We start from the raw sequence: 27,226 nt of genomic DNA on the forward strand, positions 1-27,226 counted from the left end.
TTCCCCTTATCAAGCCTTGTGGATTGAAATTTTGCTACCAAATCACAAGAAAAATATCTGTGGCATTGTTTACCGACAACACAATAATGCAGATCAATTTCTTGACTATCTTTCGGCCGAAATATAAAATATATAGAAATAAGTTAACAACCCTTATTCGATTGAGTAAACAACGTCACTATCAAAGGTTTTACACGATCGACTTGGAAAGGTATTAACGAAATATTAGGAGATGCGAAGAAAAGGAAAAAATCAAAAAGAATTAACTTCATTCGTTCTAACGAGCATAGCGTTTTATCAGATGATCCTAAAACGATTGGTAACACACTCAACAAATACTTCTCGTCAATAGGGTATCAACTTGCAACCGATATTCCTGAAGTTAACACTACTTTTTCTGATTATCTTGATCCACCTTTGCAGAACAGTTTTTATTTTGATCCAATTATACCGCAAGAAATTGAAACAGAAATTAGCTTGTTGCCATACAATAAAGCCCTGGGGCTTTATTCTACCCCTGTTAAACTGTTAAAACGTGCTAAATCAGTCATATCCATACCATTAACCAAAATTTTTAACCACTCTGTACTAACTGGGGTTTACCCTGCAAAACTTAAATATGCAAAAGTAATTCCAGTGTATAAGGGTGAAGACGAGACGTTACCTGAAAACTATCGGCCAATTTCTTTGTTATCAATTTATAATCGTTTATTTGAGAAAATGTTATATCGTAGACTGATAAAGTTTATAGACAAGAATGATATTCTTTATGATTTACAATATGGCTTTCGCAATAAACATAGTACCCAGCACGCGATTCTTGATATTGTGAACACCATACATTCTAATATGGACAATAGAAAGTACTCATGTGGAATTTTTATAGATCTTAAGAAAGCATTTGATACTGTTAACCATGAGATTCTTTTGACAAAACTTGAACACTATGGAATAAGAGGAGTTATAAATTCTTGGTTTAGATCATATCTTTCAGATCGCTGACAGTCTATTGAAATAGACAAATGCATATCTGAAACTGAAACGATCGTATGTGGAGTGCCTCAAGGCTCTGTACTTGGACCCTTGTTATTTTTGTTATATATTAATGACATCCATAAATCTTCCAAGGAATTTACTTTTTATCTTTTCGCAGACGATACAAGTCTAACTTATGCAAATGACAACTTACGTACTCTTGAACTAACTGTCAATAATGAACTTGAGAAAGTAAGTGAATGGCTTAATGCTAACAAACTAACGCTTAAAGTCAAAAAGTCTAATTATGTCATTTTTCGTCCGCACCAAAAAAGAATGCCTTTCATTCCTCAAATTAAGATTTTTAATCCAACTTTAAATACTAGAGTAACTCTAGAGATGAAGGACTTTGTTAAATATTTGGGTATAATGATTGATTCTGAACTATCATGGAAGCATCATATTGACTTTATCTGTCACAAAATTAGTAGATCGGTTGGAATAATTGCTAAAATGAGGCATTACATTCCACGGCGTCTTCTTTTGAATTTATATCATGCACTTATTTCTCCTTACTTAAATTATGGTATCTGTGCATGGGGCATCTGTCCAAAGACCTACCTCAATAAGATACTTGTTCTGCAAAAACGTGCTCTGCGTTTGATTTATTTTTCTAAACCCAGAGATCATGCAATCCCTTTTTTTATTGAATCAAACTGCCTTCCTTTGCAGTCTTTGTTCTTTCAACAGTTAAGCTATTTAATGTATGACGTTCATGCTAAGACAGCTCCTAAAAGTCTTCTCGATAAGTTTGTGAAAATCAATACAGAACATCATTATAATACGCGATTATCTGCAAAAGAATGCTTCTCTGTCAAATTCTCTAGAACTGAAAAAATGAAAAAATCTTTTACTAGAATCGGTGTGTCTATTTGGAATTCTATTCCACTTTCTGTTAAGACTCTCAACGTTTCTAATTTTCGTAAAAAAATTAAATCACTACTCCTTAATGTTCTAGGTAATGGAGATAATTATTAGAATGTTAATTTTTTAATAGAATATTTTGTGAAGTTAACCTGATATGTTGTATATACCTCCAGTTGTAATTTTAGTCTTTTTCAAATAACAAAATCCCTTGTACTTGAATTTATATGTAAGGTGTTTCTTTCTGTATGTTTTTGTATTTCTTCTTTTCTTTTTTCTTATGTAATTTAATAACGCCTTTAGTTAAAGTCTTGTCTTGCCTAGATTGGCATTGTAGCTATTTGCAGGACATGAAGTATTGTAAACTTTATATTTCCTTTAAATAAATACATTGTTGTTGTTGTTGTTGTTCCATCTTGTGACTTCGGTTTTAAACTCATCCTCAGAATTTATGCCTACGTACCTTCAGCTTCTTCTGCACTTTGTTCAGTTATCTTGTTAATTACGTTGAAGTAATCGGGTATCGATTTTCGAGCCATATGTGTGTACTCTGTGTCACGAAACACACGAAAACACTACAGAAGCCAGTGATCACGCTCCTCAAGTCGCAGAATTATTCATAGGATTCTCTAACAGTTTCTTCGGAAAATCAATCACTGGGGCTTCACTGTTTGACCTCACAAGTATATTCCTAAACTCCGTTGACGGCAAATACGTTTTGTTCTGAAGCCACACGTCATGGCATAGTAACCTCTCCTTCAAGAATACCTGCGGGGCTGGGGAAACTGGTGAGGCTGGCTGACCTTGAGGGAGGGTTGGTACATGAGGCGTTTTACCTATTTTTGCTTACCACTCAAATGCATTTTGCCATTATTAGTGGCCAGCACTGAATGATTAATGCTTGGATAATGGGAATTCTAATAAAAAACGCCAGTATAATGTGAAAATATGAAATTGTTAGCCAGCAAATTTAATGAGAAAATTTTTTTTCTCAGATCTCAGCTGTACGCAAGGGCGTACGTGCGTATATGGACGCTACGCCCCTGTAAGTTAAATAGGAGCCTGTGAACAGGCCTTTGGTCGAGCGGGGATCTTTTTCCCCAAACAGAGAGCCTGTTCACAGGCTAGTTAAATAGATGCAAAGATGATCATCGCAGTTAAAGACCAACTTATGCATTTGCAAAACGATATCCTTAAAAAAATCCAAGCTTGCCGAGATTCGAACCCTGACGTTCGTAATATACTCAGGAAAGATGAGGATGAAATGTTGAATACATGAATTTCATAAATTTGAACTTTTGAACGAAGAAATAAATGCAAATATCATCGTAGTTAAAGAGACAAACTTATGCAGTTGCGTAAAAAAGCGTGAAAAAAATCAGGCTTGTTTGCTTGCTTAAATAAATCCACTATAATAAGAAACTCGTAAAGCAATATAATCAGACAATTCAATTGCAAGCCACACGTATAGAATACGAACCAATCCCACTAAAACACGTATAATCCAGAACGACTACACTCAATCCTATGGACAGAGATTCAAAGTAGTTCCTCCCGATCCAACCTGTTTCCGCCCAACAAAACCACTTTATAACCTCGACACAATCGTCTGTATCGAGTTTAACAAGCATGAAATATGTAACTGTATTGGATCAAATTGACTGGTTAATAGTATTAGAAAATATTGCATTGGGTATCCACACATGGTTCGCTTGGACTGCCTGTGGCTCAAAAAGAGCATAGCGGCACAAGGTACTTTCTAAAGGCTCTATGTTACTGGTATACTGTCTGCCAAAACAGAAGTATACTTTAGTCACGAAAAACGCAAAAATAATTCCTCGAAGACACCCATGTAACAGAGGTTTTTTTCGCTCCACGATCCCTTCGAGACCTTTCACATGAATTTTTTCAAATATGTACTAGTCCCAGTCTTTTTCAATAAATTCAATATGGCGTCCTTGGAATATACACTGTGAGTTCGGTTGTGTGTTATCCTGGTGCATACCGTTATTGTCAGTCATTTTGAACGATGTGCGGTTAAGTAGAATGAAATTGACTACAGAAATATTGAAGAGGAACTTCTGAAACATGGATGGAAAGAAAAAGAGAAAAAGAAGACATGAGGATAATGCGAGTGAGTCGAGCTCAAGCGACGGAGGACACGAAGCGAAGTCGCGAAAAACCGAGAGAAGAAACTCAGAATCGCAACAAACTGCGAAAAAGAGGAGGAAAAAGAAAAAAATAGAAGATAAAAAGCATAGGTCTAACAGTAGCTCTTCGTCTAGTGACAGCGGTAGCGAGCATTCTCCTAGCAGAGATGTTGGGACAAGTAAAAAGAAGAGAAAACATTCTCATAAAAAGAAACTGAAAAGAAAGAAAGAAAAGCGGAGAAGAAAACGGGAGAAGAAGGAAAAGAAAAGTAAACGACGCAAGGAGAAAGAGTTAAAAGAGACGCCTGCTGAGAATAAGGAAAAAGAGATCTCGAAGAACTCTCCACCTCAAGGTCTGAAAATATTTGCTTATAAGCAAAATATGTATGACTATGGACTAGTAAAATATAACCTCCCACTTAATTTGGCCGCTCTTCCATTTTGCTCCCCACCCAAAAAAAAATCCGATTGGGGAGCTTATTAAGGGAGTTACGGTAGTTTAAGTTCTCCATGACGGATTGACCAGATCACACCATGCTTTTGTATGAAACTGTGTGTTAACATTTTAGAAAAATCTCAGGAAAATCGGCCTTAGCTTGTGGAGCCTTTTAAATTTTTGCGCACAGATGCTGTCACAGTTATTTTACTAATACATAAATAGTATCTATAGAGCAAGCAAGTCTCATCCCACCTCTTTCTTAGGCGTTTTTAATTAATAAATTGATAACAATCATCAGTAATCAAGATTGATATCGATTTCCGATATCATTTGATAGAAAACGATAAAGAAGAAAACATTGTGACTTTGATTAATGTTGATTTCCGATAGAAATCGATAATGATAGATTTATCAATATTAATATTGATTACTATTGAATATTATTGGAAAGGACTTAAATTCAACATAAGATGGCAGGAATCTGGAGAACTTAAATGCCCGTGTATTCACATGTACCACTTTCAATTAGATTTCCAATTAACCTATGTGTAGCCGCACACTCCCCCAACGAAGGAAAAACAGAAAGAGGGATCCTCCTCTCTCCATTTTTCCTTTGTCATGGGGAGGGTGTGGCTACACATAGGCTAATTTCCAATCTGAGCATGACTGCAAAGAAACAAATACAAGATGCCTCTGAGATGGTGCTTGATTTGATGGACATGTAAAAATTTATTAAAACCAAACAAACCAAAAAATGGAATGCAATGAAGACTATACCTGGAGTAGCTGCTGATTCAAAAATAAAAATAATGTGTTAAGCTTAAGCCAGTCTTCTCGATGTTGTTTGCCAAATAGCATGGTCATGTTGAAAATATCAGAACCATATACTCCTCAAGATTATTGCTTGTTATCGATTACTACTGATTACTGTTGATTGTTATCAATTTTTTAATCAATAATAATTGTTAAATAACTTTTCTGTGACTTCGATGTTTATTGATTGATATATTGATTGATTTCCAATATCGATTTTTATTGATCAACTATGCCTGGCTCTTCTGAAATTTCTGGATTCACCTTTCTGTAGATTACTGAATGTAAACATACAAGTGGCAAATGGATCTAATTCCATTCATGGCAAGCATTCCTGAAAGAAGATTTATTCTTTCAGAGGTCAAAAGAGATGGGCGACTCAGACATTTTAGTGAATCTTCATTGCATGTGGATAATCTAACACAAGAGATGCAAATAGCCATTTAATGTTTTGGTTCTTATTCCAGATGCCGATAAATTGAAGAAAAAACTCACTTCACCTGATTCTGGAAGTGACACTGCACCCAAAAAGAGGTAGCTATAGAAAAAACCTTGTAACTTTCAGTAAACAAAATTACTCCTACATAGGGAGTGATTCATTACTAGAAACCGGGTTTGTTGCATCTAAAAATAACTTTAGTGTCAACGGTTCTAGCAGAAACGTGCTTATTACGGTGACCATCATCAATTTCCACATGGTCATCCAAGCCACACAAAGGTCATCTGTGCAGGGCAAAGGCAGTAATACCTACTGACCCAGTTAGTTTAAAAGCAATTGCCTTACTACCCCTTTCACATTATATAACTACTGTAGTTGCATCCCCTTTAACTGCTGTAAATGCACTGTCTTTTGAAATGAATAAATCACAAAACCAGGAAATTTTCTGGACCTTTTTACAGCTATTAGACCTTTTAGGTCTTCTTACAGATGGAAAAGACAAATTTCCCTGCCTTTTTATATACTACAACTAGTGAAATTCCTACCCGTTCATATACCTGAGGCCCTTTTGGGTGGAGCCTTCCCATATAGGCTGTTATAGGGAGTACCCCCCCCCCCCCGGGCCTTAGCAGCGCAACCATGTAATACTAGTGAACACAACATTACTAGATTCAGATCTTTAAGACCCTAGGATAAGAAGGGGGCATAGCCTTGGAAATAATAATATTTTTCTTGGCCCTGTGGCTTCAGTGTGGCCTGTGTTTTCAAAATGGCCAGCCCCACTGGCAAGTTCTGACTTTTCGGAAGCACCCTGGAAGTGTCAAGCTTTTATGTGGTTGATTATTACGTTGAACTAACAAATTTAATTTGTGGATTAAAGATCTATGGTTCCCATGACAAAGGAAGAATATGAGAAACAGCAAGCCCAGATTAGGAGAGTGTATGACCCAGAGACCGGCCGACACAGGTAAAAATGTTAGAAATATGTTTTGAAAAAGGGCTTTTTAAATCATTGACCAATGTGCAAGTGTCTCAATCACTCCTTGTGGAAAAAAGCCCAACAACAGTTCTTGAGAGGGTACTATACTCACAGTCAATGCATTACTGATGCTTTTGATAGAGTTCATATTATTTTTCATATTAGTACATGTGTGCACAAATAATCATTTAAATATTTTTCAACAGGCTTGTCAAAGGCACTGGTGAGATTTTGGAAGAGATTGTAAGTAGGGACAGACATAAAGCCATTAACAAGGTTAGTTTAGAACTCCTCTTAAAAAGCAAATTGTATTTCCACACATGCAGATTATAATACATTTGATAGCTTTCGAGATTTACTTGGGTGTATTCGCATCAGGGGATGTGTGGCACCTTTCAGTGGGGAGTTAAGTTATAATCATTTTATAATCCTGAAGTGATTGAGGACTTTCTGAGTATCATAAAGTAAATGGTAGGGTTTTGGTTTGTTATCTAGGCATAATAATGTACTCTTTTTTTTTCTATAAGAATAGATTTTATAAGAATATCAAGGCTGAAATTTGCGAAATCTTAGGAATATTTTAAGAATAAACCCCAGGCTGAGATTTTGAAAAGGATATAATTTTTTGTGTTCAAAAACTTAAACACAATACAATTATACATGTATGTTTTCAACTTATTCCATTCTTTGAACGGCAAAACTTGCCAACAAAACGAAAAAACCGGCACTTGTTATAATTGATAGCCCCATGTATTCTAAAACTGAAATGTCATAAGCTATAATTTAAGAATAATACCAGAATATTTTCCGCCTAAAATCGGCAGAGAAATAAGAATATTCAGCCTGGGCCGGAGAAACAACATTCTTATTAAAAAAAGGATGTTGTTTTTCTGTGATTTTCCTCCTAAATGTTATCACAGAGATTCAGCTCACAACTTTGCTTAAGGAAAATGAAAGTGTCTACAGTAAATGTGCACCCTTTTTTATAACTGTAGATGCAGTTTCATTTGATCCAAGACATTTTTAGAGTTCAATTATATTCAAAAACGAAGACGTTGCTCTTTCTGTTATTTCAGTCTGCTACTCAAGGAGATGGGGCATTTTTCCAAGCAAATCTTGGTCTGAGGGATAGATAATTCATGGAAATATGGCTAGGATGACCATCTTTTGAACAGTTGATGTTAGAAAACGTTTGTACTTGCGGCTGTAAAACTGACGGAGCCTAGTTGGCTTTAACCAGGTTAGAATTACATGGGTGTGAGTCAAGTTTTAATAGGGGACCGGCAAGTACAGCGGTATCTTCAATATGGTAACAGGTCGTTTCGCCCGAAAGTCGAGTGGCCCGAAGTTGTTTCGCCCGTGGTTACGTCGATTCGCCCGATGTTAGTTCGTCGTTCTTAAAGCCTTAAAAAAGGAATAAGCGTGAAAAGACATTGACCGCGTACATGTGGATCATCAACCTTTTTTTTCAGTGAAAACTTAAAAAATATACACTCTTTTTTTCTTATAAGAATATTGTTTTTCCGGCCCAGGCTAAATATTCTTATTTTTCTGCCAATTTTAGGCTGAAAATATTCTTGTATTATTCTTAAATTATAGCTTATGACATTTCCGTTTTAGAATTTATTGGGGTATCAATAACAAGTGTATACTGTAAGTGAATACTGTACATATGTATTACATGAACCGTTCATCGAACTGTCATTAGCGTTGAACATTTTGCTATAGCTGGTGCAGGTTTTTTCGTTTTGTTGGCTAGTTTCGCCGTTCAGAGAAAGGAATAATTTTATACGGTTAAGTTAAAAACATAAAATTGTATTGTATTTACAGATGTTTCAACACACAAAATTATATCTATCCTTTTCAAAATCTCAGCCTCGGCTTTATTCTTAAAATATTCGTAAAATTTCGCAAATTTCAGCCTCGATATTCTTATAAAATATATTCTTATAAAAAAAAAGAGTGTATTAAAGATCGACGTTGCGATCACTGAGGTACATGCAACCCCGTTCCCAGGTTCCCTGGGAACGAGGTTGAGGTACATGTAGACTTCAGATTTAAGTTCAGTCTTTCAGTATTTCGAATGTGATTATCGAGATCGTTAAGACCGTTCAGATCGCTGGACCTTTTTTAGCAATCGCAGCAATAGTATCGAAGCTTAAACAAAAATCACCCCTGATAAGCCGTGTTGTAGATCCGGGCGAAACACTGTTTGAACTTCGGGCGAAATGACCACAATTCTTTCAATGAATTATACACTCTTAAGAGTAATTTTTTAACTTGTGTAGGCTGCATTTATACTCCGGCATAGAGTCAACGTAGAGTTATTCAGTCCTGTATTGGAGCTTTTACGGTCATATCTGAGAGGCGAAATACAAAACGGTGTTATTTTTCTGAATTAATTTCACTGAGTTGGCGAGTGTGATTCATAGGAGTGCAAAAGGACAATTTAGGAGAGTTGCGTATGACTAAAATGTTGAAGCATTTAAAAAACACAAATTATTGTTAACCAGAACTTTATTGGAACCTAATTTCACTCTTTGCGTAGTTACTTCCCTATAAGACAAACACTTTTGAGAGCAGCTCGTAGTACTCATCATTGACAGCCTTCTGTCAGAGTTAAACAATATCAGTAGCCTCACTGGGATTGTATAAAAGTAAGAACTGAAGGGATGCTGGGTGTGTCTGTCCGTCGAACAAGAGGTCACAATACACTATGTTTTTGACAGTACAACACTTATCATATAATGACAAATATAACGGTTTTTTTCTTTACAGTCAAAGCCCGTTAAAACGGACAGTGAAGGAGCCATCGAAAGTGTCCGTATAGGGTCATTTTATTAAAGTCAAAAAACACCTTTTATTAAAACAAATACTATGAAGGAAATAAAAGAGGATATAGGCATAGTCAAGTTGAACATCTCTAGCCTTCACATGCAAATCCGTCATTCCGCGAACTAAATCGACGAAAACAATCAAAAATGGCTTGTGTTTATATTTAACTCTCGATAACTTATCAAAACTGTTTTCTCCATAATTTGTTTGACGCTAAAATACAGTAATAGCCCGCGTATAAGAACCTGAATTTTTCAATTTAGCCTAAATAGGTTCTTATATAAATGGCACTTAAAGCAAATTTAGGCTACCGAGGTTCTTAAAATAGGTTCTTATATTTTCATATGAATTTCATCTGAATATACTTTATATATTATAAATATCATCTCATAATACAGTATAAATCATTTATTTGTACCATAGAGCAATGCCTATAGGCAGTTCAGTGCAGGTACAGCATATGTCCTTAACAAAACATAACAAAGAAACTCATGTTGATACCAAATTCATAACAAGCTCAAGCAATGAGGAGAAATGAAAAACAAAATAGATGATGATCTTAATTCAGCAGTTTCTACCTATACACTTTTACAGCAACCCCACTGATAAAAACCTAACTTAAAATTTTAGCCTAAATAGGTTCTTATGTGGAGGGGGCTTAAAATGAAAATTTTAGCCTAACAGGTTCTTAAAACCCAGGTTCTTATTCGCGGGCTATTACTGTAGTCCGAAATTGACGTCTACAAATAATCCTTTTCCGGTGTACTGTAGCAGGCGCGGATCTAGAATAAATACTGACTGATTTCCAAAAACGAGAAGGTACAAGCTTCCTAGGGGGGTCTGTAAGTATACCCCACCGGGAAATTTTTGAATTTTAACTCCCAAAAGTCCCCTGTTCTTGGTTTCTGAGTCATTCATACGGGATATTGGCCAGTTCATTATCCCTGGATAAAGTCTTGCAAATCGGCGGATTCTTTCATCAAGGTTAATTTCCATGCTGTATCAGATATGGAGCAAAATTTCAACTTGGAAAGTTTTTTATTATAAAAAAGATATTTGTTATGAAAAATCTGACCGATTTCCGTAAAACCGTGGAAACCGGTGTCGATCCGCGCCTGTGTAGCGCTGGGAATATCGCATGCTGTCAACTGAAGGTTTTTTACCTTAAAAAAGGAAAGGTTTATTACAGAACACAGTTGATAATGAAATGTCCGCATTAGCGAGGTTGACTTTCTATGAGAATCTGTTTTGATTGAGTAAGAAACAAGTGTCCGTTGTCCGCAGTAATGGATGTCCATATTAAGCGCGTGTCCGTAAAGTGGAGTTCGACTGTTTCCCAACTGTATGTTTTTGTGTTTCATTTAATTGCAATTTTCGGGATCCAAACACTATTCGAAGGACCGGTCAGCCAATAATGCGAGCTGTTGGGCTTTCACGGAATGAAAAACTATTCAGTTTAAGCCCCTTAACTGATCGATTTCTCGCAAGATTACTCATGACTCATCCCCAAAACAGACAATTCAGCGAACATTTCATCTAGAAATCCTCAAGTGTTTCCAATTATTTTCTGTAGGTGCTTGCACATAATCTTTGAAAATCAGGGAAAAAAATTCCCTACTGAATTAAGTGCTTGTTCAATATTTATCAAAACAATCCAAATGACAGCTCCAAATATCATACGGACGGATGTTCTCCATCGTTCCGAGGCTGGGTGTCCTGTTCTTGTCCCGGTGAAACCTGTATAGACCTTACAGCTATCCTACGTTGTTTTCCTTTTCTACAAAAAAGTCCGTGTTGTCTCATTTGAAGAAACAAGTCTAAAGTGAATAAAATCCATGACAGAAAACCAAACACCTGAAAGAAAAAGAACAGTTGTTTTGTTAGCCATTATAGAAACGTGAAAAAGTAAGTAACTCGTTAGCTAGTCCCTATGCCTCATTAATGTGCGCGACCTGTGCATTCGGGTCACGTGGTCGGAGGTTTACTGAGCACTTAAGAAGCTTGTATCTATAATATTACGCTTTTTTGACACTAAGTTAACCTCTCTCGTGCATCCTAACTCAACATGGAAAGCTGAGCAGTTTATCATTTGTTAATCACCGTAACAAATTCTGATCTTACCGCGGCGACGTTTATCTTGCCACATGTGTCACACTTTGCGTCATTTGTTGGTTGTGAATGATAGGAATCACCAAACTTAACAGCTTCGTGCACAAGAAGACTCGATGACGTTAATAATAGAATAGCGGCTATCAGTGGATAAATGAGCATCTGAGAGTGGAATTAGAAAAACAAAAATTGTAATTCACTAAACTTGTATTTCCCCCAACCCCTCTCTCCTGCTTCTGTTGCCGTTTTCTCGAGGCAACACTGCTTAGTCCCTAGGCCTCATAATCCGCGCGGCCAAAGCGTTTCGGTTCACGTGGTCCAAGCGAAAATGTGAGGCCGTTTCCCGCCCGTCTCGGATACGTCACCGAAGTGAATTGACCGAGAGGGACTGGGAAAACGCTGTACAAGGACTACGTAAGAGGCAACAGACAGATGCCAAGGAACGAGGTTGGTATTCCCCCTAGCTAATATTTCCCTGTATCTACTTAATCAAGTGGGTTCATGGAATACATAAACGGGAGAGGGGAAGAGCAAAAAGTGATGTAAAGTAAAGAATTGTGCGTAAACTAAATCAGGGAGTTGTGCGTTCACACCATACTAATAAGCTACCAGTTTCCCGAGAATACAGCTCGTAATTTTAGCCTTTGAATACCATTATATTTACTTGAAGGTATCTACTCATTTAAGGGGCTATGTCTCCAGGAGATCGCTGTTTCTGCTGAAGTAGTTTTTATAGTGCGTTTACCCACCCACAAACAGATTCTCCTGTAGAGCTGCGTAGAATCTAACAAGCAATTTTGATCACTGACCATAACATTTGGCCCAACCTTTTCAAGTTATCTTTATCCTTGCCATCCATATGATTTTTGCGTCGGCGCAAGAGCTATCCGTTTTGGCTTACGCGTGATCAAGAACGCTTATATATGCGCATTCGCAATAAACATATTTACTTCTTTTTTTGATACCCTCTCTCGAACACCGTAGAGGGCATTTGCTTGGCATACCGATTCCTGAGAGCAAACTGCTAGAAGTCGATGGTCGCGCGTGCTAGCGAGTCACTCCGCGTGACCCTTCGCCTTTCGAAATTCAAGTGGAGAGCTGTCAAAAGGCCGAACTCACATAACAACAGTTACCCCTTCGTCATGTGGTGGTGAAGGCCTTTATTAGTGTTAATTATTTGAATTCTTATTTGAATTCGTTCTGTGTTATTCGCCACTTTAAAAACGACAAGGAAACTGGGTCGAGTTAACTTTCGCCAAGACATCTGGGATTGTTACTTGGGACGGTGGAAAAATGGCCAATAGCTGACCAGTGCGTACTCAGTCAGTAGCCTGCAGTGCACGCGTTTTCTTCGGGCGCGCGAATGTTTTGTTTGCGAAAGCACCATGTTGAAACTCGAAAAGAGAGGAGAAAATGGGACGAGTCAAAGGAGCCGGGTAGGGGGCGGGGAGCATCTACCTAGCAGCTACCCTAAGGGTTACTATTTTCACTCTCCCTAATCTTCCTCCGTCATAACATCAAAGATGGCGGTTACAACAGTACAAACATAAACAAGCACCTTTTGCCCGCCCAACATACGCCTGCACTGCAATCTACCAGTCAGAGGCGGCGAAGCGTTTTGACACGTGGTGCAGGTCCCTTACTCAAATTTTCCAAAATGCCCTTTGCGTTGTTCTTTAGTACAAGCAATCTTCACAGTATCTGGTGTGTCCGTAATCGATTTGTGACAATGCATCAGTTGGCAGTTGTTCAGGCGGTCCTACTTCATTGTGCTTCTTAGGTAGTTCTTGTGTCGCCTGAGGGCAGAAAATGTGCGCTCTGAAGTCGCTGATGTCACAGGTATTGTCAAATACATCGGTAAAAGTGTATTTTCGGCGCCAAAACGTGGGGAGACTCTCCCCCCACCCCCCCCTCCGCCTCCTACTCCACCGCCTATGCCAGTAACAATCCCAGAAACACTTGCGGGATACTTTTGGGCTCCAGTCAGTTCCCAGTTCCTTTCTCGTTTCTAAAGTGGCGGATTGTTACCATACTTACAAACAAATTGCCATTTTTGGTGGATGTTGTAATTTTCTGCTGAAGGTTGAGGACTAATGTAACGATTAGAATCAGTGTGAAGAAGGTGGATACACCCGTAATAACAAAATACAGAATGTCTATTGACGATGTCTCGTCAACCAATTTCACGTAGTGTAGTAATGAGCCAAAGCCGGTCCCAAGGCTTACCTGCCAATAGAGAGACGGCCAACTCTTAAAAATCATATACCATGTAAAACAAACTTCCTCTAAAGAAGATAAACCAACCCTCCGGTAACAAAGAGACAACACTAAATAACAGGGACAGCGACTAGTGACTTGAAGTGTGGAGGCCGAGCTGGGGACGAGGTTGTAAGTCTTTACTTTTTTTCTGAAAAATATCGGGGGTGTATAGTCCCCTCCCAGCCCACCCAGCTCCACCGTCGTTGAACAAAAGAACTGCGACATGTAGGGGTCCAATGAAATAAGGTATTTTAAAGAGCAGCGTCGACTATTTTTCGCCAACGAGAGATTTCGGATAGTGTAAGGAATTCCATCCGTAAAATCAAGCCACTACACGATTGGTAGATGAGTGGGTCAAGACTTTGGTCTGGTCGATCTCAACTAACCATCTCAGAAACTTTCAAGGCACCCGTGAATGATCGTAGAAATTCCTTGTTGATGCTCGGTTGTGAAATCCAGCGCTGCGTCCTCGGTACCAAAGACGTCGGATTGTTTTCCATGTCTTCAAATAAAATCAAAATAAAAAAATAATAATCTTAGAGGCGCAGTACCAGAAACAATGCATTATGTAAATTAGGGCTGCTCCGATAGGGTCGAAACTTTCGCAATTACGCGCTTTTTTATGCATCTAAAACTAGGCAGTGATTAGAGTACTCGCTTTTGTAAGATCTCTGTATTCCTTCACTTTTCAGAACGGCTAGAAACGAAGCAGTTCACGTATCCCAATATCCACCGCGGTTGAACGTCAAAATGATGTTTTTCTTTCGCTCACTGTAATTTCGTTTTCTATTTTGTGAAAACATGGGCAAGGCGGTAAAAAATAGTTAACATAGTTTTCCTTGCATTTTCCTCAAGTTAATAGTGAACGTACGCAACAGGACGGAAGAGGAAAGAAGACGGCAAACCTTGTTTGACAAGGGTGACAATAATTTTGTTTCAAATAACTTTACCTCAAACTTCACTTTCCTTTAAACAGATGTGTTTGCAAATACCAATGAGCATCACGACATAACACGCGAGTGATAGCCCTGTCACTTTTGTCACACACAAGCGTTGTGCCGTCGTCTTCTTTCTGTCGTCCTGTTGAAGACAATCACTAATAACGTCTTTCCGCTGAAAATGCTTCGTGCCAGAGTACAATTATTTTGACAAGTCAGGGGCGTAGCCAGCCTATAGACCTGTAGGCCCGGGCCTACAAATTTTTGGTTAGATTACTCTACCGCTTGTAATGAATTATGCGTAGTTGGGGTGATTAATTAAGAGGTCACAGTGTTGGTGTGGTCAGACAAGTCATGCGTGCAATTTTCAGGGTATGTGGAAAATGAAAGTCAGCCAGGCCTACAAAGCCAGCTTTTCGACTATTGAATAGTCTAAAAGCTGGTTACGCCCCTGTAAGTGGCGCCGACAGTTAAAACCAATTTCAGTTTTCAAACACTCAGAACTTTTTGACATAAAATGTCAAAAAGTTTACTTAATGAACAGCGTATCGGTCATTTATTATATACATACTGAGAAATACTCACCAAAAAGCTATGTCGTTAATTTTTATACGAAAATGAGTTCTAGCCAGTCAGAGAAGCGAACGATGTTTTTCACACGTGAAAAAAAAAATGTCCAATCAGAAGTCACAGAGGTGTTTGAGTTTCGCGCCAAAATTCCCGCATTTTAGCGCTTGCAGCTTGCAGCGCCAATGCTTAGCAGACATTCAACGAGAAACGTTTTTCTCGTAAGCAAGTGAAAAACATCTGCGACCGAGGAGTGGAATAGTTTCGTGTATTGATGGTTTTCACAGTGACGTCATCAAAAAATCGAGGTTTTACGAATTCTTATTTACACCAGGTTGAAGATAAATGGAAAATAAATCTTTTTGTTATATGGAGGAGAGTGTTTTACTGGGAACTAAACCACTCGTAGATTCCATACGCCACTTCATCCGGGACCCGAGTGGCGTATTTTCCGTATGTCACCTTTGTGAGTGTCGTATCGTTCAATGATGTTACGATTCCCGCCTTTTGCTTTTGTTGAATTGGTTTCTCCATATAATAAAAAGAACATTACACGTTGGCTCGAAGATATGAATTTTATGTTCTCGTGGCAAGAACAATATGTGTAATATCCTCTATGTACAAGTTTCCAGCCCCGAAGCATGTTTCATTTCGAAAATACAGAACTTCCAAGTTTTCTCAGTGCGTGACACCAAAATAGGAAAGTTGTCTCATTGAAAAAAGTCTCTCCTCTTGATTTTCAGCAGTTTAACCATTTCAAGTATTACAAGATGTGTTTAGGCGCACGTATACTAGCTCTCGAGTGAAAAGAAAGAGCTTTTACAGAAAAAATGAACTCCATATGTTTTCGTTGATTTCCGGCGGCCAAACTGTCCACCAATATGGTGTCTCCATATTCTGTCACCGATACTGAAAGCTCTATAAAGGTGCGTGAAATGTTTCGACAAATAACTCGGAAACTGTGGCCAACAAAGACCTGAGATTTGGACAAATTGTTTATATATTAGTCTTTTATAATGTTTCATTTTCTTGGCTTCTTACAGTGGACGGTTTCCAATTTATTTTTTTGGGCCGTGTTTATCCTCGCGTGACGTTGAAAACGAAGAATTTCTCTGTCGATGAAGCGAATTGTAGAGAGCCGGCTAAACAACAGCGGAAGGGCAAAAACCGAACGAGACGTAAGCAAGTTGTGCTTTTTATAGGAGCTTATATTCAAATCGGCCTTTTACTTAGTCATTCATCAGTGCCGTAGCCAGACCAAACGGCCAACCGAGGCAGGCGGGAGTTGCTAGGGGGTTTCGGGGGCATGCCCCCCCCCCCCCCCCCCCACCGAGAAATTTTGAACTTTAGTCTCTCGGAAATGCGATTTGCAGCGTTTTCTGGGCCTTTCGGTAACTTTTTTTCGAGTTAATTTAAGTGGAATTTAAAAAGCAATAATCAGAAACAAGCTACATAATCTGGGTGACCGTTAACCTCGCCAATGGTTTTGATCAGTATTTGTTCAAAAAAAATTTGGGTTAACGTACGTAGCCCCTTGAGATCGATGATATGGTAATTTTTTCATAGTATATTGACTGAATTGCTGAATTCTTTGTAATATCATGATACGTTAAAAATATCCGATGATCGCTTATGTAAAATAAAAATGATCGGCGAAATTCGTCAAAATTTTACCGAGGCGAGTGCCTCGGTTGGCCTCATACTAGCTACGGCACTGCATTCATTTTCAATTGTGCATTCAGAACAAAACGTTAACATTCTTGTAAATTCTTGGATTACCTCATGTCCTAACCCTCATTAATATTATTAACCAATAAGTTTTTTGTAGGTTTTTTTTTTTGTCATCTCCCGGTTTGTAGCGGCAAATTTTATTACTTAGAAAGACTTATAATAATAATATGAAATAATGATTTTATGATATAAACGCCAATGAAATACCAGGTGAGCTTTCGCGCGAAAATACACACTCGAAGAGAAATTTCGTATCTCCGTGCAGCCATGTAATATCCTCTATATTGCACTTATTGTGCGCAGCTTAACATGAGAATGATCAGCTGCGCATTACAACTGCATTACTTTACAAGAAACAAAAAAAAGAAATAAAAAGGCTGCCACAATGACGAATGTCTCAGTATGTATATAATAAACACAATACCACATGGAAAGTGCTTTGTACGGTATATACGCACTCGTTTTTGTATCAGAAATCCTGATACGTCAACAACGCGTGCGAAATACCGTACGCCCGCACTTTCCATGAAGTATTCTTTATATATTAGACTTAAAGTATCTTAGACTGAAAGTATAATAACCTTTAATTAAAGTATTTTTCTTAGCTTTTGCAATTTCCTCTCGTTTAGTTTGATTGTAGTGAAATCCTAACATAGCAGGCATTTGAACGAAACGCTGGGAAAAGGGGGGGGGGAGAGAGATAAAGGCGCTCGAATTCATCTCCGTCCCTTTGCGTAAATCACTCATGCAAGTTCAATATATGATAAAGTAGATTTTCAAACCTGGCAAAATCCTGAGAATTTAAGGGTTTTTTTTTCTCGAGCGCGGCGAGATATTTGGGGGTCAGCCGCGTGGCCGAAGTCTCGGAGAAGAAACCTCTGGTACAGAGCACAACAATTTGTTATTTGGCTGTTCCAGTTAAACTTTGATCTCTTTTTATCGAACTACTTTGAAACCAATCATATCGAACGTCTCCAACTGTGATCACATGGAATGGCACGTGAAGATATACCATAACTAAGTGGGTAACTTCTTGTTAAAAAGTATTGTTAATTTTTGGTGTTTTGCATATACAAGGCAGTTAGAAGGTAAACGTTCCATTTCGTGAATTAAGTTTCTTAATCTGTTGAACATAAGCTGATTCGCCAAATTAGAAGGAAATTATCAGTTGCTGTTAAAGTGACTTGAAGTACACAATTCACGAATAATTTCAACTAACCATCTACAATACATAACGTTCAGTAAAACATACATATACAAAATCACTATAACACCACTCATGAAAAGTCTCTGGCACCCAGGGTATCCTCCAGCCAGAGCTTTCATTTCAAATTATCTAGACAACTTGAATGAAAGGAAATTAGTTATGTAATGGTTTTTATAAGAAAGAACCCTTGAGGCTGTCTTAGCTTCCATTAACTTAAGAGGATATTCTGCTTATTCAGACGCGGAGAATAGACCAATTAGTAATGTCGTGAGGGGTATAAGTTTATGTATTCAGTAAATGAAAAATAGGGATGCTCAAAACAAGTAGTGCGAACCGAACTATTTTCGTAGTCAGTTGGAATTGTGTCGCTGAAATTACACTCACCACGTTGACTGTAAAACTTAATATAGTACCTGGTAAATGGCATTTTACAACACTTTTGATAGCCAGCTTCTTTTCTTCCGTTTACCAAAAATGTGGCAGGTGCTTACATCATAGTAACGAAATATTTTGCCATCACAAGTAAACTAAACAAACTCGAAGCTTCCGCGGCAGTTGCACTTTACACCCTTGCTTTTTCAAGTATATTATCGGGGATGAAATGTGTGCAAGTGAGACCGTACAGTTATAACGGTGTAAAAATCAGCTTTAAAAATTCAAACAAAGGGCAACCAGGGGTTCTTGGAAAATTCTCTCTTAACGCATCCGGCGATATAACTATTAAAGCAATATAAGTTTTTCACGTCACGCCCTTTTTCGAATGCAATATTGTACAAAAAAATGCCAGCTGCAACCCAACCAGCATATCAGCAAATCTATACAGCTTTTTCCTACTTGTCAAACCTCGCTCTTGACAGGAGACGATATAGTTGCTTTATGTAAAAACGTAATCCGGCTACTGATTTCATCACTGAAACCAGACGAAAAGGAATTATTAAAATTTCTTTATCAAAAATTCGTATTTCCTTTTAGAGTAACCTCTGTTCACAAAGAGAGATTCGTCGCTCGCCGTAAAAGATGCAAATTTCAATAGCATTTTCGACTTCCAAATCTGTTGACTATGCGGGTTTATTTATGTGTATGTATTTTAGACATGAACGATAAAATAAAAATAATGAACCACTAACCACGGACACCGTTTACCGGGCGATCTAATTTTTATCGAAAAAAGTATTAAAGCTAAGAGCTCCAAAAACTTCGGTAAACCTTGGGGGTAAATGTCGTATCAGGTAATCATATATGTGAAATATATGAAATATGAATCATATTGAGACTTAAGTCAGTTGACGACGTTTTCGCCTTTTATCGATGATTCATTTGCTAGACCAGAGGAGTGTTTAAATTAATTCAGGATCACAACAAATCATTGATTAACACTGAACGCTTCCACAAGGATTGAGTGAGATCAAAGACTTCATCCTCCGGCACTTGACTAAGTTAGTCAGCGATTTAAGACAGCAATAATTTACAGTCATTGTAAACCCTTGTATTATTTTATAGGGACGAGATTCTAGAAAAGAACAATTCTAAGAGTACTGTCAGTTCTGTTACTTTACCTGAGAAATCTTCTCGTCATTGTAGACTGTAAATATTCCGTTCATTTCATGATTTCAACTGAGTTCGGATTTTTGTTTCCTTCTCTGATCAGCGAAATATTGACTATTTTTGTCTCCCCTCTTACAATAGTTATCACCTGCCTTATGAATTGTTGATCGATTTACCGGCAAGACTTGTAAACACTCAATGATGTTGGCGGCGTTGCTGAGTAAAATAAAAGCTAAATAGTCCGTAATTCCGTTCAGGAAAACAATGCTACTGACGTGACCGTGTAAGTCAGCATAAATAATTAAATTGATTAAGTTAAGCCGGAGTAAACGACATTGTTGCATATCCTATCCAACAGTAAGGAAACTGATAATAATGCAAATGAAAGTGAGGCATATTCGTGGAATGCTGAAATGAAATCGCGCCCACTCAAGGAAACTCACGTAAAGTTAACGGAAAAATACCCGTTACGTAATTCTGAATGCCGGTTATTTTCCGTTTTTGAATAACGCATGGGGAGTGATTTTTCCCTTGTCACGGGGTATTTAAATGCAGTTGCTATGCTTTATGAAAACAACCACGTTGTGATAAGTTCTGTCGATTGAAGTAAAACCTGTAAAACGTGTCATTCAGCCGGTGCAAAAGAGGGCCATGGATGCGGTACTACAAGTCACGGAATATCGCGTAAAAAGGGGTCTCACAAACAGGGAATAAAGATTTTACATAGCTAGTGTTATTCATTTGAAACTTACTGGCTAACTCAGTTTTGACGGCCCTCATGGGTAACATCTTTAATTGGTTACTGAAAGCTGTTTTGACGAAATAGCTTAAGCCTTAAGCTATCTCGTCAAAACAGCTTTACTCTGAAACCAATATTGACTGAGTCAATATTAATTTCAGAGTATTATTATAACGGCACCAATTTTTTGACAGCAAGACACACACAGTCTGTCATTATTTTTACGTACTATATGCGAAATTCGGTCCATTTGTGAGAGAAGGCAATAGTAATTATCCCTTTCCTTACAAATCAGCTCAAACACTACGATAGTAAAAGCTACAGTTTCAGACAGAAATAGTTGGGACACTTCCGCCCGTCTCCTCGTCCTCCCAATGTTGGTTATCGCAGTTAACCACCAAATCTTGCTCACCAACATTGGGAGGGTAAAAAGACAGCAAAGTGTCCCAACAAATGAGTAAGAAAGAAAGCGAAATATGCGAGTTGGAAATGGAGTTTCTTTAAGCGAACAACCGCTTCAACATGATCCAAGTCTGAATAATTTGTCTGTCATGTATCAGAGTGTATTGAACAAAAGTAATTTGAAAAACCTGTTAAACATCCTTTTCATTTTCTTTCTTGTCCCGCTATACATACTAGAGACGTTAGAAAAAGCTCATGAAAGTATGGTGAACCGTTGATTCGTGTCCCCCTCGCTACAGGTCCTATACTATAAATACGGGCCGAAGATAAATTAATGTAAAATATTAAACGCAGATAACGTGCGCATTTGGAACTGACGTGTTGATATTACTAACACCCAATACGTATAAAGTTTTCTTAAAGCCTTGGAATGTTTTTAAATGAAGGAAAAATTATTAATTTCCTGCATTAGTTTTCTTTCTTCTTGAAATCCTTAATTTTCACCGGCAAAAACCGCTAGGAAATGTGTATACACGAGTCTCGCGATTTCGCGCCACTAGAGACACTACAGATACCGAGGTTAAGTTGTAATTGGGTCACAAAACTTCTAGTGGGGACATTGCGAAAGTGACGAGTATGTGTAAAATCAAAGATAATTATGGCTGTGTTAACTATACTGCAGTGTTATTAACTCTAAATCTGTTAACAAGTTTGTTGATTATGATAGAACTTTTTTCGGCGTCCAGTCCTCCGGTAATAGGCTCGAAATGCAGTCCCCAAAAGTAAAAATACATCTTAAAATGTTTGACATAAAGTTAGAGCCATTCATTGATCCGTGAAAGAAGAACTTTGTACAGGTCAGTTCTCTCACGAAAGAGAACGGCCTTTTCAGGCGCCATGATTTTAGTAATCATCGGCCTAACACGCGATAAGTTTATTTATTGTGAACGTCTGCAGGTGGTTCTCGTGTCTTTTGTTTCTGTTTTATTGTTTTTGTTATTTCTCTCTTACATGACAGAAAATTTCAATATTAGAAATTTGTCATTTAGTTAAGAAAGTCAGTTAACCGCCTCAGGAAATGATTTCTTCGTTTACACCTGTTACTGATAAGAAATTTCTAAAAATGATGAATCATCAAAGGCGCGCATACTTGATTTCCCGCCAAAATAAATTATCGATAAAATTATGCTTGGTTCGAAAAGCTGTAGTCTTTTTCAAACACAGTTATTATGAATTCGAATGCAAAAATTTTTCTTGACTACTCTGTAGAAATTCTGTTGTGCGCTGTTAATGAAGTTAGTAGACGCCCCAGTGTCCAAAACCTCGCCCCATCTGCTGTAAACAAAATGCAGGCTAGTAGTAGTATGTGAAATACAGTGGTAGTGACTGGCAGAAATGATCCGTTTCATTACTCTGGCTGCCATATGCAAATACTTGAATCTTAAATTAAACATTTAATTCAATGCACGAAAAGCTCGGGAAAGCTCCAAATAGCAGATGTCGCCCTTCGAGTTGTCGTCTTGCTGTTCTTGCCACGTTTTTAGTTATTCTTTCGCCTAGTTCTTACTCTTGAAACTAGTGAAATGTCCGCCATTTTTCAATTTCACAACCAAAACAACTCAACCTTGTCCCCAAGTCTTCTCGGTTAACGGTGCATTAACCTGTAAGAACGCTGCATTTTTGACGTCATTTCCTCGCTAAACACAAAATTCTTCCAAATTTGGTCCTCAGTAACTGGTTATGGTGAATTAAACGTGTGCTTTTAGCCAATCAGAATCGGGGAAATATTTTGAATGAATAATAATAAATGTTAGCCATAAATGTAATAAGTATAGAAACTCGCGTCAAAGCGAGTTGGTTTATCGGCATGAGAACGAGAGATGTTTGAGAGATTCTTAAAATTTCAAGAGCCATTGTGTGTATTGTGATCAACAAAAACTTTTTGCGGCTGTCTGCCTCTACCCCTGTAAGCCTTGAGATCACCTTTGGGTTCCGCTTTCGTGAGCAGAGACCGAAAATTGTTACCAATTATTACCAAAAATATTTGGGAACAAAATTTAAATAGTGTACTTTCTCTTTCCGTCTCTTCTCCGCACGAACACTAGAAAAAATACTTGAGCGCGTCCATTTGCTATGTTTGATTGCTACAGGCATTTTTCTTTTTTCATCCGATCCAGTTTTATACCGTTGAACGCTATGCGACAAAATCTACGCTACTTACTGATGTAGAAGCAATTCCATTTCCCACGTCAAGTCATTTCCAGTTAACTGCTAAATATAATTCCCCCGCCTCCCCATTTCTTACTTCCTCTTACTAAAACGACACTTTTCTATAACTAAAATAGTTTCTCAGTTTTCTAGTTAATATTTTAAATGTACCGTTTGCTTGTTCCGGATTATCTAGAAATTTTTTGAAAATTTTAGATTGTTTGAAGTTGAGAACACTAGGATCGCAAAATTTAATTTTCACTGACAGCGTTGAAAATGACATCCTTGCAAAACACTCTCTGGCCAAAATCGCGAAATTAAGTAATTATAGTAATACCTAAAGTAAGTAATAGTAATACATGAAAAGCGGATTGGTAATATGAACAGAAAGCTACCTTGAAGGAGTATGTGGTATTCAGTATCCAATCTTTTGCTTTTATAACAAAAATTAACCTTCTGACATCTACTACTGAACAACAAATGACAACCTTTTGGCAATCATAAGCTTCATTTGATAATAACATTATATTTATTACATTTATGGTCAAAATTTATAACATTTATTACATTTATGATCAAAATTTATTACATTTATGGTTAAAATTTTATTACTTTTATGGTTAGTAATTTGTGTAATTTATTACATTTATGGTTAAAATTTTATTACATTTATGGTTAGTAATTTATTACATTTATGGTTGATATTTATTGCATTTATGATTAGTGTTACATTTATGGTTGATTCTTACATTTATGGGTGATACAGCTGAAGGCAAACCAGTCGGATATTTGACAGGTGAGATAGAAATCTGAACTCGGGACAACGGGAAAAAAATCCAGCTAGAGGCAATTAAGGGTGGTACTATAACTCAGGGCTGCCACACTGCTTAATTGCTCTTTCACAGCAATCATAATCCTAATGTCTCTCCATTTTCTGGTCGGCACGTGCAATGAGCGAGAGTTCTGAGGATAAAAGGGGCTTAAAATTCTGAAGTCGTTCACGTCTCGGTCTCGCGCTTGTGGTCAAATCGTATTCGCATCCTTCGCGTGTTCAGCATTGCGTGTAAGTGCTGATTATGTAATAATTAATTTGACAACTGTCGAGTTTTATCGCCTCTACATTAACTTGTACTTATATTTAACGCTTCTAAGCCAAACCGTTGAAATGAAAACAAAGCAGTTTTAACCCTTATGTTGTACAAGAGTATGTTTACAAATCCCTTAATTAGAGCTCGACACCTTTGGTCCTTTCGTTTATCGTCATCAGTGTCAATTTTTTGTAACAAATATAGACAGTTTTGAAGCAATTTACCCTTCGATCTTCTTGTCAACGGTGGGGGCTTTATCTATAGCCGGTACCTTTTCGAACATTTCTTAGAACAAAAATGTGCTTATTTGAATTCGGCTGACCCATTTACATTTTGCGCGCCTTAGCACATGAGCGGTCTTGAGTTATTTATTTGTTTATTTTATCATTGCAAGGCCAGTGATTGTCACAACAACTTTAGCTTATATTGATGTATCTCTTTAACCTCTTTATTGTCCTCATAATTATACTTTCGCGCTTCAACGCAGCTCCCGCCAAAAGCTAAGCACTATGTAACACATTTTGTATTTATTGTATTCCAAAAGCTTTTAAAATAAGGTTGACTAGTACAGCTGCGAGAGTTTTTTCTTTTTTTTTCAGTTCAAATTTTTTTCCATATGCTAAAGCCTCTGACATGAAAGGGTGAACTACCATTCATGCTCACATTTCCTTATTTATATGTACTCCACTTTAAGTGCTTATTGCCTTAGGAAACAATTCATCAATTAGACTTGGAAGCAAAGACGAAAACTATTGTGATCTTTAAAAATCGTGGTGGTCTTAAGTCACGTTTAAGTCCTATTCACCTTCACCGCCCCTAAAGAGGTCACTGATCCTTGTCGATCAGATTTTAAACTGAGGGGAGGAAGGGATGGTTAAAATAGCAGGATAAGGCTTAGAAAGTTTTATGAAGAAAAAATAAGGGAGGTTGCAGAATTTTGTGTCTCCTTCATGCAAAGATGGTCTTTTTAGAAGTCACACACTCATAATACGTATACGCCATGAAATGAAGATCCTATTGTCAAAAGTAAGAAAGTTAAAAGTTATGGTCAGCAGACATTTGGGAGAGTGAATTAATAATAGAGTAAGTCAGGAGGTTGGGGGGTGGGGGGTCAGGAGTTCTAGCTTGAACGTGATATATCTTGTTTTGCAACCCCTCCTCCTTCTTCTTTCGGATGGCCGGCCTCCAACCAAGATTATTTTTTTCTGACGTGACAACATTCTTTTTAATCCTTTAATTGTTCTTAAAATAAATAGATCATGACGCAAATGACTTGTATAACATTTATAAGCGATCATCCAAGTTCCGTTTGATTCATATCAATACAGTCTTCAGAGTGAGCAATACTGTGCCTTTCCGAGCAAACTCTTCTCAACCGAAGTTTTGAAGAATCGTCTAGGGTGAGTGGAATGAACCGTATTTTTCTTTTTCCAACCACTTTTGTCAAGGAAAAAATTTTTCGTTGAACCTTCTTTTCTTCCCTTGTGTCTTTTTCTTCTTATAGAGTAGGAGCATTAAGGTGGATTTCCACCATCGCGAAATTTTTACTTGAGTACGCATGTAAATTTTACGCGCGTAAATAAAATAGAGACAATGTATGGAAGGTCACGCTAAACGTAAGGGTTGAACCTCGCTCAATTTTCACGTTTACGCGTGGCCTTACATACTAATTGCCTCTTTTTCATTTACGCGCGTAAATTTTACGTGCGTTCGCATGGAAAAACTACGCGACAGTGGAAATCCAGTCCTTATAGACCTACCTCAATTATTGGTAGTGCCCGCCAAATTTAATAAAGAGAAGATGTTTAGAAACCTTCCTCTCAAAATGACTAAAAATCGAACTAAATTAAGTGTGTGCTATAACCTTCGTTCAAAAATGTTCTAACAGTGATTTCATGTGTGATTTTTTTTATCTTTCACCAAAATGTTTAGCTTTTAGCTTTATTTAGTTAATCTACGGACTGTGCGCGCAAAGTAGGTTCCGCCAAAATTAACAGGAACAAATCTGTAGCTAGTTAACGGTTGTAAATCACACCCCGTGATTTTTTTTATCAGCTAAGGTATACTTAAATCCTATATTAAAATAACGACGCCTTTCATTTAGTTACTATAATTATGTTAAACAAATTTTTCGTTTAGTCGGCGTGCAGACTCTGGATTTCCGCCTAAACACGAGGAAAAATGAAAAGCGAAGTATGAAGAATCGAAGCTGATAGACAACCATAACAATCCTTGTCAGCGTTTTGTTCTAAATCTAACGCTTTTCATTTCTTTTTTTTTTTGAATGTCTTTTTTTTCATACATTTGCTAAACCATTGTAGCTTTAAACCTGATGCGCTTCATTGAAACTTCATCATGATGATGATGAAATACGGGTCACTTTGTACTGACCTCTAAATTATTTTTGGGGTTAATTTTTTTAATCGAAAGACGGGCTAATTGCTTTGAGGGAAAAAAGAACTTATGAATCACCTCAGTGTAATAAACATAACAAGCGGTTATTAAAAGACAGGGTTTTTTTATCCTAATCGTTTTGCCCGCGCAAAATTATTTTGCATAAATTATGCCTAAAACTGAATGCGTTGCTGGGGGAACAAAAACTGGGTCCCTACCCCATATCTAAACCCTCTTCCCAACCCCACCCCCGCCGCCGAAGCCAAAGTTGGCATGTTTGTTGTTCAGGAAACTTCAGAAGTGTTTATGGGGAGATGGGAGGGGAAAGCTTGGTTCTTTTTCCTTTTTCAAGTCGATGTTATTGGACAAACGTTGGAGCTGTCGTAGGGGACAAAGTGACTCGACCAATTATGACGCCGATTTTTGTAAGGGAAACGGGATGTTTCAAAAATCGCTTAATACCATTGCGTGCGGTACAGCAAGGG

General features: G+C 37.6%; 2 protein-coding genes across 3 annotated transcripts; one reads left to right on the top strand and one right to left on the bottom strand.

Annotated features, from left to right (window-relative positions):
- Positions 1 to 3,865: 3,865 nt before the first annotated feature.
- Positions 3,866 to 7,969, top strand: LOC140953085 (uncharacterized). The gene is made up of 5 exons (XM_073402581.1): positions 3,866 to 4,402; positions 5,769 to 5,835; positions 6,621 to 6,707; positions 6,926 to 6,995; positions 7,796 to 7,969. The coding sequence occupies exons 1-5, from the start codon at positions 3,988 to 3,990 to the stop codon at positions 7,853 to 7,855; spliced, it is 699 nt and encodes a 232-aa protein (XP_073258682.1). The 5' UTR covers positions 3,866 to 3,987; the 3' UTR covers positions 7,856 to 7,969.
- A 3,105-nt stretch (positions 7,970 to 11,074) lies between these two features.
- Positions 11,075 to 20,252, bottom strand: LOC140953086 (uncharacterized). Of its 2 annotated transcripts, XM_073402582.1 has the most exons (5): positions 19,922 to 20,252; positions 14,309 to 14,424; positions 13,701 to 13,889; positions 11,676 to 11,825; positions 11,075 to 11,408 (listed from the first exon to the last, which is right to left on the bottom strand). In XM_073402582.1, exons 2-5 carry the CDS (start codon positions 14,420 to 14,422, stop codon positions 11,229 to 11,231), a joined length of 633 nt encoding a protein of 210 aa, XP_073258683.1. In that variant the 5' UTR covers positions 14,423 to 14,424; positions 19,922 to 20,252; the 3' UTR covers positions 11,075 to 11,228. The 2 variants fall into 2 exon arrangements, with proteins under 2 accessions (XP_073258683.1, XP_073258684.1); XM_073402583.1 differs by lacking the exon at positions 13,701 to 13,889.
- Positions 20,253 to 27,226: the final 6,974 nt, after the last annotated feature.

Source organism: Porites lutea, chromosome 11 (genome assembly GCF_958299795.1).
Source record: "Porites lutea chromosome 11, jaPorLute2.1, whole genome shotgun sequence".
NCBI lineage: Eukaryota > Metazoa > Cnidaria > Anthozoa > Scleractinia > Poritidae > Porites > Porites lutea.

Coding starts and splice junctions, on each gene's coding strand:
- LOC140953085 (XM_073402581.1), top strand. CDS start 3,988: ATGGATGGAAAGAAAAAGAGAAAAAGAAGACATGAGGATAATGCGAGT. Junction 5,836..6,620: donor GACACTGCACCCAAAAAGAG/GTAGCTATAGAA, acceptor TGTGGATTAAAG/ATCTATGGTTCCCATGACAA. Junction 6,708..6,925: donor CCAGAGACCGGCCGACACAG/GTAAAAATGTTA, acceptor ATTTTTCAACAG/GCTTGTCAAAGGCACTGGTG.
- LOC140953086 (XM_073402582.1), bottom strand. CDS start 14,422: ATGGAAAACAATCCGACGTCTTTGGTACCGAGGACGCAGCGCTGGATT. Junction 11,826..13,700: donor CCAAAAATGGCAATTTGTTT/GTAAGTATGGTA, acceptor TTCCACTCTCAG/ATGCTCATTTATCCACTGAT. Junction 11,409..11,675: donor GCAAGATAAACGTCGCCGCG/GTAAGATCAGAA, acceptor TTTTTCTTTCAG/GTGTTTGGTTTTCTGTCATG.